Below are 12,427 nucleotides of genomic sequence, written 5' to 3'. Positions count from 1 at the left end.
CGATGATAATATTTACCCAATAACTTTAACAAATTCAAGCGGAATTTTTGTTAATTATTTCTTATTCCTGTACTAAATAATGCTTAAGGTCATATTTCTATGTATTGTTTGAAGTTTTCTCTTCCCAAATATATTCGGTTGGGTTAACTTCAGTAGCTGTAGTGGAGTTTTCAAAATAGGTTTTACATTATGTAGTAAAAGCTTCTTCGTAATGACAACTACTGGTGGGAGGTAAAAGTCTGTAACCAGTTTTTAACAGTTACCGCTTCTCGCCCACTTCATCAAAGAATAGATAACTTTTAGATTCACAATTATTATTCTCAATCATCGAAACTTTCTATTTTCAGAATACTTTCAGGATGAATTCTGCAGTTTGCCTTTTGATGTTTATAGCCGTTGGAGCTTTTGTGTGAGTAATTCTTTTTTTAATATATTTATTTGGCAAGTGTTTATGCTTGCTGTGTATATTCTTGAATTAACTGGTATGGCGCGGATCTTGTGGATCTAGTATATTTGCCTAATGGAACTTTTTTTTTACCTGAAAATTACTGTACATATTTTTTACTATTTTTAAGGAATTTCTTTAAAAAGATATAATTAATTATTTTTATGAGAATATTTGAAAAATGTCCCTTAAGAGTACAGTATTTGAAGGTCTCTATGAACCAAGCATACCATTTACGCGGAAATGTTTATCCATGCCAATTTAAATACCTAAGAGTTCGTATTTTAATCTAAAAATTATGATAAAAAGTACAAACGTTAAAACATTTTGCAACATAAACGTAAATGGATTTCTATAAAAATCGGTGATCCAGAAGTGTAATCTACAAAATCAAAATAAGAAAAGTGTTAAACAATTTTCAACTAAACTTTTATTTACACATTAAACGATGAGAAATATGGTTTAAGTGAAACACGGTTGACTTATAATTTCTTATGAAGAATGTTTTTTCTGTGTCATGCATAAGATGCATTTATGTTATGCATCTAAGACCAAGGTTATTACAGGTAACTCATTGAATTTTGTTTTCTTTACGTTTAAAGATTGAACTTTTCTTACTATTCACATAGCGTCGTAACAAAAGAAAATATCTTAATTTTTTAAGATATTTTCATAAAAATTTAAGATATAAATTCGCGCGTGTAAACTTTCTTGCAACACAAGATGTAACAGATTTGAGTTCCATTTTCAAGACAGCGAACTTACAGCAGAAATAATATCATGTTCCCGTAACACAGAATATGTTTATCACTGCTCATATGCAACGTGTCTTGCGAAGACAGTACGATACAAATCCAATAAGACACAAAAGCATTCTATGATGGTAATGATATTAACAAGAGGTATAAAGTTGGTTGTGTGTAAAGGCGAGAGCAAGCGCAGCCAGGCGTTTATAAGAAAAGATAGGTGAAAAAATATTTTTCGTGCATACTCCCTTAAAATATCCATAAATCGGGCGAGGTGCAGGCTTTGTATTTCGCAGCCAAACATGTGGAAGCTTTTACTACTTCGATTGCTAATGGAATCTTTATGTGTGTGTGTGCAGATATTGCAACAGTTAGATCCAGATGTCAAATCCTACGAATTTTATAATGACATGCAGGAAGCACTGCAATACAACAGTTTGACTGCCTGTCCAGTATTCGTGACAGAGTGACATTTCATTTGTGTGGAATGTAACCTATCGCAGTATTCGATATGAGACATGAAAAACTGCCATTCCCTTGTTGAACAGAAGGGAGATTCACCAAAACTTAAGGTCTTCTTGGCCATTTCTGACACGAAGTTATCTGATCTTTTTTCTTTTCGAGACAAATGGTCCGTTACCGATAGGTCCCGTCTTGTATTTGCACAACTGAAAGGCAATTTAAGAAATTTCACATTCCAGCAATATGAGATTCAATCTCATTGGCACCACGAGGTTCATCCCTACTTAATTATGAGCTCCCACATCGATGGATTAGTACACAAGAAGATTTAACTTTGTTTAGATGCTACCAAAGCCCTTCCTATCTTATGCCCAGTGATCGTTTTACGTTAGGGTTATACTAAAGATGATTTTTTGTACTATTCCATTTTGAGGACCGTAAAAAAATTGCAGCGAAAATGTATGGCCAAAAACCTCAAATCTAGCAAACGCGCCCATTTAACAGCGCGCCAAATCTAGCGTACGCGCTGATTTCAGATTGCGTAAGTTTATATAAGTTTATATAGTTCTATATTTAAGACGTCATTGAAATACTAGTTTAATTTTTAAATCCTTTTTTTGATATGCTATGGATTTAACAATTTGGGAATTGCCCGTGACGAAAAGTCTGCAATAGGATTTTCAGTTAAGTGCAGAATCACCCACTGCTTGACGCGTTTTTAAGAATTCACATCACGATCACTGGGCATAAGTTAGGAAGGACTTTGGTAGCATCTAAGCAAAGTTAAATCTTCTTGTGTACTAATCCATCGATGTGGAAGCTCATAATTAAGTAGGGATGAACCTCGTTGTGCCAATGAGATTGAATCTCATATTGCTGGAATGTGAAATTTCTTAAATTGTCTTTCAGTTGTGCAAATCCAAGACGGGACATATCGGTAACGGACCATTTGTCTCGAAAAGAAAAAAGATCAGATAACTTCGTGTCAGAAATGGCCAAGAAGACCTTCAGTTTTGATGAATCTCCCTTCGGTTCAACAAGGGAATGGCAATTTTTCATGTCTCATATCGAATACTGCGATGGGTTACATTCCACACAAATGAAATGTAACTTTGTCACGAATATTGGACAGGCAGTCAAACTGTTGAGTTGCAGTTCTTCCTGCATGTCATTATAAAATTCGTAGGATTTGACATTTGGATCTGATTGTTGCAATATCTGCACATACTCGGTATCCATGTACACATCGACCTATTTTCACTTAAAAAAAAAATCACAGAAAATGCACAAAAATGGCACTGCGCACACCCTTAACTTTATCTATGTGCACATCGACCTATTTTCACTTAAAAAGTAAAAGAAAATTGACAAAAATCCAATTGTTTTTACCCTTGTAAAAAGCGGCAAACAAATAAGTGGGCGATTCTGCACTTTACCGAGAATTTTTTTCATAGAAAAGACATCATTCATTCATTATAGAAAATTATGTTTGAACAACCAACGAGATGAAATTATGCTTTAGCGATAACTCGGTAGCGAAATAGCGCTGCAAGCATCCATTTAGTTACGTTTAGCAATTTTTATATAAATTATAAAAATGATCCGAAATAGTTATTTACTCTTATGCTTCCATTCAGTCCTGTTTAGACCTGTTAGACTGAAAAAACTATTATACGAAATTAACATTTCATCTAAATTAAAACATCAATCTTTAAATAGTTATTTACTATTATACTTCCTTTCTTGCGTTAGGGTTGCCGCAATTATTTTTGGCAGCACTGGCATCAACAATAGTTTGGCGATTTTTTACGGCCCTCAAAACCGAATAGTACCTGATTTTCATGTAATCAGTTCAGCAACCATTTATGTCTATTTTTGTCTATGTGTCTATTTTTGTATGTATATATATATATATATAGCATGTATGAATGTATGTATATAGATGTGTGCGTGTGCGTTTGATCAAATTTCTATTGAAATATTTATTGATTTAGTGCATGTGTGAAATCTCGAGAATCACCTGAGGATTTCATTACTGTTACTTTTGTGACTTTCAGTAGAGAAATGTTTGCGATATGTGAGCAGAATTAAAATACCACTTAGACGTGTGTCAGGTAACAAAAGCAAACAAACAAAAAAAAAAAAAAAAAAAAAAAAAAAAAAAAAAAGATAGAGAAAGATTTTTCTTCATTTCATGGCGAATTTTCCTTTTTCCAATGCAAAATTTTAAGAAATACAGTGTTTTAAAGCCCAATGATTCATTTGAAATAATCCTGTATTTTAAGATTTTACTGGTTCAAACTTAGTTTTATAAGGGTTGAATTTTGCCAAGTTCCAAAGTTCAAACTGCTGTGTTTCTTTTACCCGTATGTTATGAAAAAAAAAAAATAATAATATCATCACTAGAAAATTAAACGAGATTCTTGAATGAAGAACATTTTGTCCAGTATTTTCTTATTTTTATTCACATCACACACAAAAACATATTAGACTGAAAAATCAAGCTTAATTAGTTCGAGAACAGGAAATAAAAAGCCATCCTAGTACGCCAAGAAATACGTTACATAGAATTTTAAAAGATTTGTCTTCATAAACATTTGCCGCAAGGCCTGCCGGGAAAGAATTCAGACGACCGTTAATTACGCCGTCTGATCACATCATCATTTTATTTTTAACATATTATATTCAAGTACACCGTTTCTCATTGGAGTTATTATACAGTCTCTTTGTTATCCTATTTTTAAAAAGCCAGTTAAATGCGCATTCCGTTAATTATACCGATGAAAATGTTTCCGATGCACTAATTCTTCATGCAAATTTCAATTTTTTTCCCTGCATTGACATAAGGCTCAAGAATGTATGGTTTGAAGAGCAGTAATTACACTTATTTTTCTAACTTATTCTGCCATTTGACTAATTGAAGTGCTTAAACAAATTATAAAGTTATACAGCGTGATTATAATTAATGTTCATATCTTAAAATGGTTCTGAAATAAGCACGACTGAATAGAATGATTTGTTATTTTTGCGCGAATAGTAGTGAAGCGATGGAATTTTGCTTGGAAATGGAAAATTTAGCTCAAGATTCTGTTAAATGGCACTGTGACGTACACTGGCAATATCGAAAAATAAAATCAACTGTTATATAGGTCATAATATTTGAGTTAAAAGATAAACAACAAAATATTTTTACAATGTCATTAGTAATGAGCGACATAATCTCCATTATTTTTTTAAAAAATCTTGACTGCTCTCTCTTAGTAATCCGATTTAAAGATTGCACATTTGTTATAAAATCTCTTTATAAAAATAAGAGCTCTTGGTACTTTTCCGTTTCGCGGGCGCAAATCTTGCCAAGCAGACTTTACTGGCGACAACATACAGTATGCACATAAAAAATTTTAACAAATGTTAGTTCTAAGAATTTTTGATTTTGAAGGTATAAACATTTTAATATCGCTTAAAATTTTGTAAAAAGCCAATAAATAAAGATAATAAATTTGTTAAAAGACATTAATTTAAAATTTTACTATGCTTTCATGGTTCAACATCCTGATTCGCCGGTTCATATCACGGGACCAAAATGATCTCATCTCACATAAACTACGCTACAAAAATCTCATTCTCTCAGTAATTATCTATATTAATTAAGTTAAGTTTTAATTTGGAATGCAAGTTTAAATGCAAGAATTGTTTCGATTCGTACGAATAGCTTACTCAGAAATTATGTAAAACCACAGTGCTTTACTTCGCTAGTGCATTCTCATTAGAATTCCCGAATTTAACCCTTGACTTTGCCTTTTCTGTATTTTCGCCTTCGGGTGAGCAATGTGATTGCATCTTAATTGACTTAATTACCTCGAATGGCCTTAGCATAAAATTGAACTATCTGGTAAAAGTTCTATGTAATTATATGCTTGTATTGAAAGAAACAATCAATCTGATAAGGAAAGGCTGCGACTTGTTTTGAAAATGAGGCGTAAAAGGATACCAGCAAGGATATTCCGTTTGGCCTCGGTTGTACTATTGTTAGCGACTTTATCGCCTGCGCCGGCAAAACTGAAAAGTACCGACCTCTACTTTTTTAAATTTAAAAATTTAAATTTTCCAGATTAAAAATTAGGGAGCGTTTAAGAGTCTTTATGCTCAAATTGTTAAGTCTTCAGAGCGTTCGAGAAGTATTGAGAATGTTCAAGAAGCTAAAACCTGGTTCAGTGTTTGAAAATAGCACGCATAGTATGATTTTAAAATTTAAAATGAGTGTCTCAGAACCTCAACCTGAGACATCGTCAGAGAGGTAAACCATTTAATAGCCAGATAGTAAAAGTTCTAAGTAAAATATTATGGAAAGAATGTAATACTCCTGTACTTACCAGTGCTTGAAACACCAGCCAGTCAGTAGCCTTCGAGTAGAGAGTGATAAATTTCGAAATGCATCTGAATGTTACTTCGACAAAAGACCAGCATTACCAATATTAAAAAAATGTTTACCTTTAGACTAGCCGAGTAGTTAAGACCGCTAAATACTAATAGCTCGGTCTAAGTAGCCTGGGAAAATGTGATAGCTGCATTTTCAGACTATAATTTGAATGTTAGACTGTCAGAAAATCAGTGTCAAATGAATCTGTACAAGAACTGGTCTGACCCTGTTAGTGTGAAAATTGCTGTTCTTGCTACTCCCACTCACAGACATGGACAGTGGCCTTTTACAAGCTTCTAAGTCGTACAAGTAACGTAAAACACCTAGGTCCATCGACACGAGGCCCTACCCTAAATAGAATAGAACTGGATTCGTGAATTACTACCAATGAATAACTTACATAGGATGCAAGCAATGAGTTTAGAACGTCATGATGTTGCCCAAAGCTCGTAACAGTTTTTTCAATAGAAGCTGGTCAAGCTGGTGAGTACTGAATAACGAATGCCTTTCAACGGTGGGTGCTAGCGGCTTCCGCCGGCAACTATTAGGCAGATTGGTGAAGATTATAAAGGTTGCTGAAAGTCAGGATAATATGAACTCTTGTGCGAACTGTAATAACAAAGAATCGGACTCTGCTTTTAAGAAAACGTCTTGGCTTTGACATACAAAAGGCACAGTCTGTAATTGATTATTTATTGGAGGATTGAAAGAAAGCCTGCAGGAGCAACTAGCCAAGCGTATAAATAACATAACAATGGAACCCGATGTGTTCTTTCGATGGACACTGTCGGTAGGTTAGGAATACAGAACGTGCGGTAGGTTAGGAATACTGAACGTGAACTACAAAATATTGATTGTAAGTGCAGGATGTTTTTGGCAAGCTTTTCTGATAGTTATTATTCTAGTTCTATTATTTCTAGTTATTCTGATATGAATGTCGTTATTCCTAAAAGTGTTTACTGTGATGGAGTTAATAAGCGAAAAAAAAAATCAGGTTACTGATATTGCTAATTCCAGATTCAGGCAGTGCTTTTAAGAAACCAAATCAAACAGTTAATTTACAACAAACTAAAGCAAATAATATTGTTAGCAAATTAATTTAATGTGTTAACTGATAATTCTATTTATGTTGACGAATCGTGTCATGTACTTGTTATAATACTTGCTAATGTCTCTAGTTCTCGTAAGTTTGATGCTAATATTAATGACAGTAATGTTCTAATTATTTCGAATGATATTAATGAGTTTAATTCGAAAAATGTTTCTACTAATGCTACACAGAGTGCTTACAAAGTGTAATAGCAGATTCCAATTAAAGTCGACCAGGCTTCAATTATTGTTAGGCCAGCTGAGAGACGTACCTTTTCGGAATTTGTTCCTACGGAACTCATTGCCCATTTTTCAGACCCAGAACTCTTATGTTGTTTTAGCGGTGAATTTCTCAAAATTCTTCCGGTTTCTACAGATGAGCACAGGAAGAAATACGCTTTGGGAAGCATTGTGGATCATTTTTTATGAACTGCAGATATCGTAAGTCAATCAGGGTATTGTTTAGAAAGCATTCCTCTAATATGGAAAGACAATTATTAAAAGGGCTCTTAAACACCGTGGTTTTTATGTATATAAGATGGTACAGTACGCTAAACGCAAAACAAAAACTCTCATGCCTTTGCTCCAGGCCCATTTTTTCAGAAATGGTATCTTTGTGGAAATATATAACGCTATTGACCTCCTGCAATTCTTTATAATTCTAGCAACGTACAACTTCAATTTTCAGGTGCATCAGTACTATAATTGTCAACGGTGGCGACAATTAAAGCAACGAAATGTACCACATTGTCCGAAACCTACCACATGCTTACACGGGCAAGAAATATGCAAATTTCATAGATTATGCACGCAGGTGCATGAAATGTGCAAGTTTACATAGATATTTATATTGTAAAAGGGACATATTGATAAACAGAAATACATAAATTTTACAGAAGTAGTCCATCCGGCATCCAACGATTAGGAAACGAAGCAATTCTGCTCGAAGTAGCCCTGGAATAAGCTTTGCGCAGCTGTAAATCGCGCAAATTTACCTACATGCAGAAAACAGCCTTTTGCAGCTAACCCTGCAGTTTCAGCAGGTTCTATTAATCTACCATGGATTGATATGTCCGTTTTTTCTGATATTACTGCAAATCCTAACAACAATAATCATAAGGGTGTTTATAATGACGTCTGGATCTCATGAAGCTAATAATGTTCCGAATAAATTACAAAAGTTTTGGAAAATCTATACCAAATTGTAAATATTTTTAGAAGTAAGCTGCCAGCAATGCAGTAAACAGGTGATATTCGTGTAAAAACTGTGAAAAATGGTCTACTCTGCCTCACATGTGAGGAAATTCATGTGATAAAATAAAAAGTAATAAAGTATCATGTTTGAATTTACTTTAAAATTAATACCTGTCAGATTAATTTTATTCTTGTTACATGTATATGAATTTAGTTTAACTTATGGCCACTCGTTGCCTAGCAGCGCTAAATTGCTTGCTTTTTTGTCTTCCTTCCCTGCTAAATCAGCTGTACTTCCAAATTATATGGTTCTGAAGAGAGTCTCTAACTCTTACTCGCTTTTAACATTCTGCACTAGTGAAATAATACCTAAGCTTCTTTTCCTAACCCTGCTCCTCAGTCCATGATATACCTTCTATGTATGATGTAATTAATTGTCAAATGAATAGATCCTTTGATGCTGACATTTCCTTTCTTCTTCTCAATTTTGCGGTGGGACAGGTTACAGTTGAAATTGTTTGTCTGATATACGTTTCGCATTGTTTCGTGACTTAACCATTTCGCATTATCAGAGCTTTCGCTAGTATCCTGTGCCTACCATACTACGCAAAAATTGTCTAACGCATTAATCTGAGATATCGCTAGTAAGCGCGGGAGCCTGTCTTGCGAACTATTCGCATGAATCGAATGGGCTCACTTCATGACTGGGTTTTTTATGTGGAAAGTGACTATAAAACAGCACTCTGTGAAGGCAGCGCTGTCCTTAGCAAATAGCCCTTTTGTGATTTCCCAAATTACACTCATGTCCATAAATTAAGGATAATGCAAAATCAGGCAAAGGAAGAGTTAGAAGCAAAACAAATTTGACTTATTTGTAAAGCTTATTTATTAAACAAAAAGTAAAGAGAGAAAAAAAAAAGATACTATATGTTTGATATTATTAAAAAAATTAGCGATTTTTTCTCTCCGGAGCAAATTACAAAAAAAAAAAAAAAAAAAAAAAAAAAAAAAAAACTATTTACAAAAAACCAATATTACATGGCTGGTATGATTGTTAATACATTGTATGTCTCCCAGACGATGCAATACAGTCCGTACAACGCCTAGGCATGCTGAGTAACAAATTATCGATCTGATCTTGGGGGATATTACACCACTCAAAAAGCAATGCTCTCCGAAGTTCCGGTAGACATGTAGGAGGAGGGTGACGGGCTGCAACTCGTCGGCCATGCATGTCCCACACGTGCTCTACTGGATTCAAGTCCGGTGAGAATGCTGGCCTGGAATGCTATACGGGTGATATCCTCCAATTGAAGGCATTCGCTTACGATGTTTGCACGGTGAGGACGGGCGTTGTCATCCATAAACACAAATTGTGCGCCCATGGCGCCCCGAAACAAACGTACATGTTGTTCCCGAATGACGTCCCGATAGATTTGGCTTGTCATGGTTTCAATTTGAACATTCAGGTCAGTTCTGGAACCCAGAATAATTCCATCCCAAACGAGCACTCCTGCACCACCGTAACGGTGTCGTTCAATGATGTTTTCTTGGTGTTAACGGGTACCTGGAGCTCTCCATATGAAAGTCCGGCGAGAATCAGACTGCAAGCTAAACCTGGACTCGTCGGAAAACATCCCACAAGCCCACTGTAGCGGTGTCCACAATGCATGCTCTCTACTCTAGGCTAATCGCAGGCGACAGTGAGCTGCAGTAAGTGGAACGCATCTGACAGGTCTACGAGCATATAGACCAATCTGCCCTAAGCGTCTGTACACGGTCTGCCTTGAAATTGTTGTACCAGTGGCTGAAGAGAGCTGACGAGACAGGTCTGAGGCTGTGCTCCGCCTGTTTCTTTTGGCAGTAACTGCCAAATACCAGTCCTCATTCGGCATTATAACTCCAAGGCGACCTGTGCTATAACGTCTGCTCGGTGTCCGCCGATAACATCGCGGCAAAAACACCGCGGGCGAAAACGTCGCGGAGAAAACAACGCAAGGCGTAAACGTAGTGCTACAAAACATCGCGGGAGAGAACGTCGCAAAGAGAAAACATCGCAGTTCTAAAACATCGTAGTACAAAATATTGTCGTCGAAAATAAAGCGGTTCAAAAACTTCGCAGTTTAAAAACATCGCGGTCGAAAATATCGTGGTAAAAAATAAAGTACCTACAAATCATCGCATGACCATAACATCGCAGACACACTTTTTTCAAGCTTTAATAATTGTAAATGGGTATTCTCATGATGATTTGTGGGCGCAAGATGCAAAGAAGAATAATTTTTACTTTCATATTTTTTATTCACTTAGAAATTTTTGCTGGTAAAGTAACAAGGAAACTTAAGCATAGAAAATTAAGGCAACTTATAGCCCTTAATAGAATTTTAAACCGACATAGTTAACTATCGAAGGTCATTAATAAATCATTTTTATAAAGTTTTTACTGGTAATTTTTCATAAAAAGTATAATCTAAAAAAGATTAGAAAAAGGAAAATAACTGCATGACCTTAAATATAAGAAAATTGCTACCGTAATTATGAGATTATATTCTTCACTTTTGTTTTAATCTAAAATTCTCATATAGTGAAAATTATTTTTTGTTTTTGTTTTCACTTTATTCTTAAAGTGACATTAAAATTTTCATGCACAGCTTGCAGTCAGTTACTTAAATGTCGATTTGCTAGTTATGATGAAAGTCAGCTATATAATATTTCAGTAGTGTTTGGATTTATTAGATTATGCCAAAGCACACTACGGCTATCTGCTTAAGGGGTGGGATTCCTTTGTAGAGTACATTCTCAGGAACGAACGAGTTCATATGCACATTATACTTCAGGAAAATCACGAAAATCTTTACGCAGTATTTTTTTTTTTTTTTTTTTTGTTTAGTTTTTGTTTTTTAGAAATAATGCATACTTGCAGTGAACCCTCTAAGTGACTATCTCCCTAAGACGAACAAATTTTTTGAGAATAATAAACTTAGGTTTTAATCATTACGCAATTTCACCGCATCCACACAAGATTAAAAAGATATGGAATTTTGAGTGGTCGCTTGAAATTGGATTGCTTACGTTTATTTTTAGGTTTAGACTTTTCTTATTAGCACTTTAAAAGTATTATTTAATTTTTCATATACATTTTATTCGAAAATTTCGTAGTTACTTATTGAACTTACAATGACCAACTTCCTAAGACAATTTCTAATTTTTTTTTTTTTTTCTTCCCCGTGTTTATTAATTTTCAGAATATTTTAATTTATGCACTCCAGAAATCTGTAGCGAAATAAAAATTAATATTTCTTGATAGTTAAATTAATATTTCTTGATTAAATTTATATTTCCTGATTCTTTGTCGTCGGAATTCTTTGCCTAGAACTTTGAAGTGACTAATTTTTCTTGTAAATTTTTAATTAAAGATAAAATTTATTCAAATAAAATGTTAATCAAATTTCCCTTATATAATTTTCAAGGATATAAACTGCACATATTTTACATTGACTTATTATCAGTTATTTTCAGTGACTGAAACGTTTCAAGTACAATTTTTTTGTATTTATATGGCAAACTGTTTGGAATAAGAATATGAAACATTTTTATGCATCATTTTAAATGCTTTGAAAGCATATGATTTTGAATATCAATCATAACTAAGTTTTAAAATCCGGGTTTGCTTCGTTGTATGATTATTTTTTACTTCCTTGTACGAAGTAAAAAGGAAATATTGTAATCTCGAAAAGTTTCAGGCAGCATATTTCAACGAAAATATCCATTTTGACCGCTTTCGAATGCAATTTAACGATGTTTTTGCGTGATATCTGTACGTAAGGACAGAATAAAAGACTCTTTCCCCCCCAAAAAGTTCTAAAACTGCTTTAAAATGAATTCTGAAGAGAATTTTTCGTGGCGTCTGTACGTACGTATCTCGCAACTCAAAAACGAGTAGCTTCAGAACGTTGAAATTTTGTATACAGGCCTACTATAACATGTAGATGTGCACCTCGTATTTTGGTTGCAATCGGTCGCGCCAAACGTATATAAATATATTTATATATATATCCACTCTGATACCCA

The 12,427-nt window shown here is 34.3% G+C and overlaps 1 protein-coding gene across 3 annotated transcripts in view; it reads left to right on the top strand.

Annotated features, from left to right (window-relative positions):
* The window catches only part of LOC118179937 (8.6 kDa transglutaminase substrate-like), a 99,006-nt gene that overhangs the window by 37,047 nt on the left and 49,532 nt on the right, over nt 1-12,427 (top strand). For 2 of the 3 annotated variants that reach the window (XM_085810951.1, XM_085810954.1), the window contains exon 2: nt 348-409. The exons of the other annotated variant lie outside the window; for it this stretch is intronic. In XM_085810951.1, coding sequence (XP_085667077.1) covers nt 360-409 — 50 coding nt within the window. In that variant the 5' untranslated portion in view covers nt 348-359. The remainder of the gene's footprint in view (nt 1-347; nt 410-12,427) is intronic. 3 annotated transcript variants of the gene reach the window in all.

Source organism: Stegodyphus dumicola, chromosome 1, assembly GCF_044657685.1.
Source record: "Stegodyphus dumicola isolate Sdum_Otavi_A_Nest chromosome 1, ASM4465768v1".
NCBI lineage: Eukaryota > Metazoa > Arthropoda > Arachnida > Araneae > Eresidae > Stegodyphus > Stegodyphus dumicola.
This window is presented reverse-complemented; position numbering and strand designations above follow the sequence as displayed.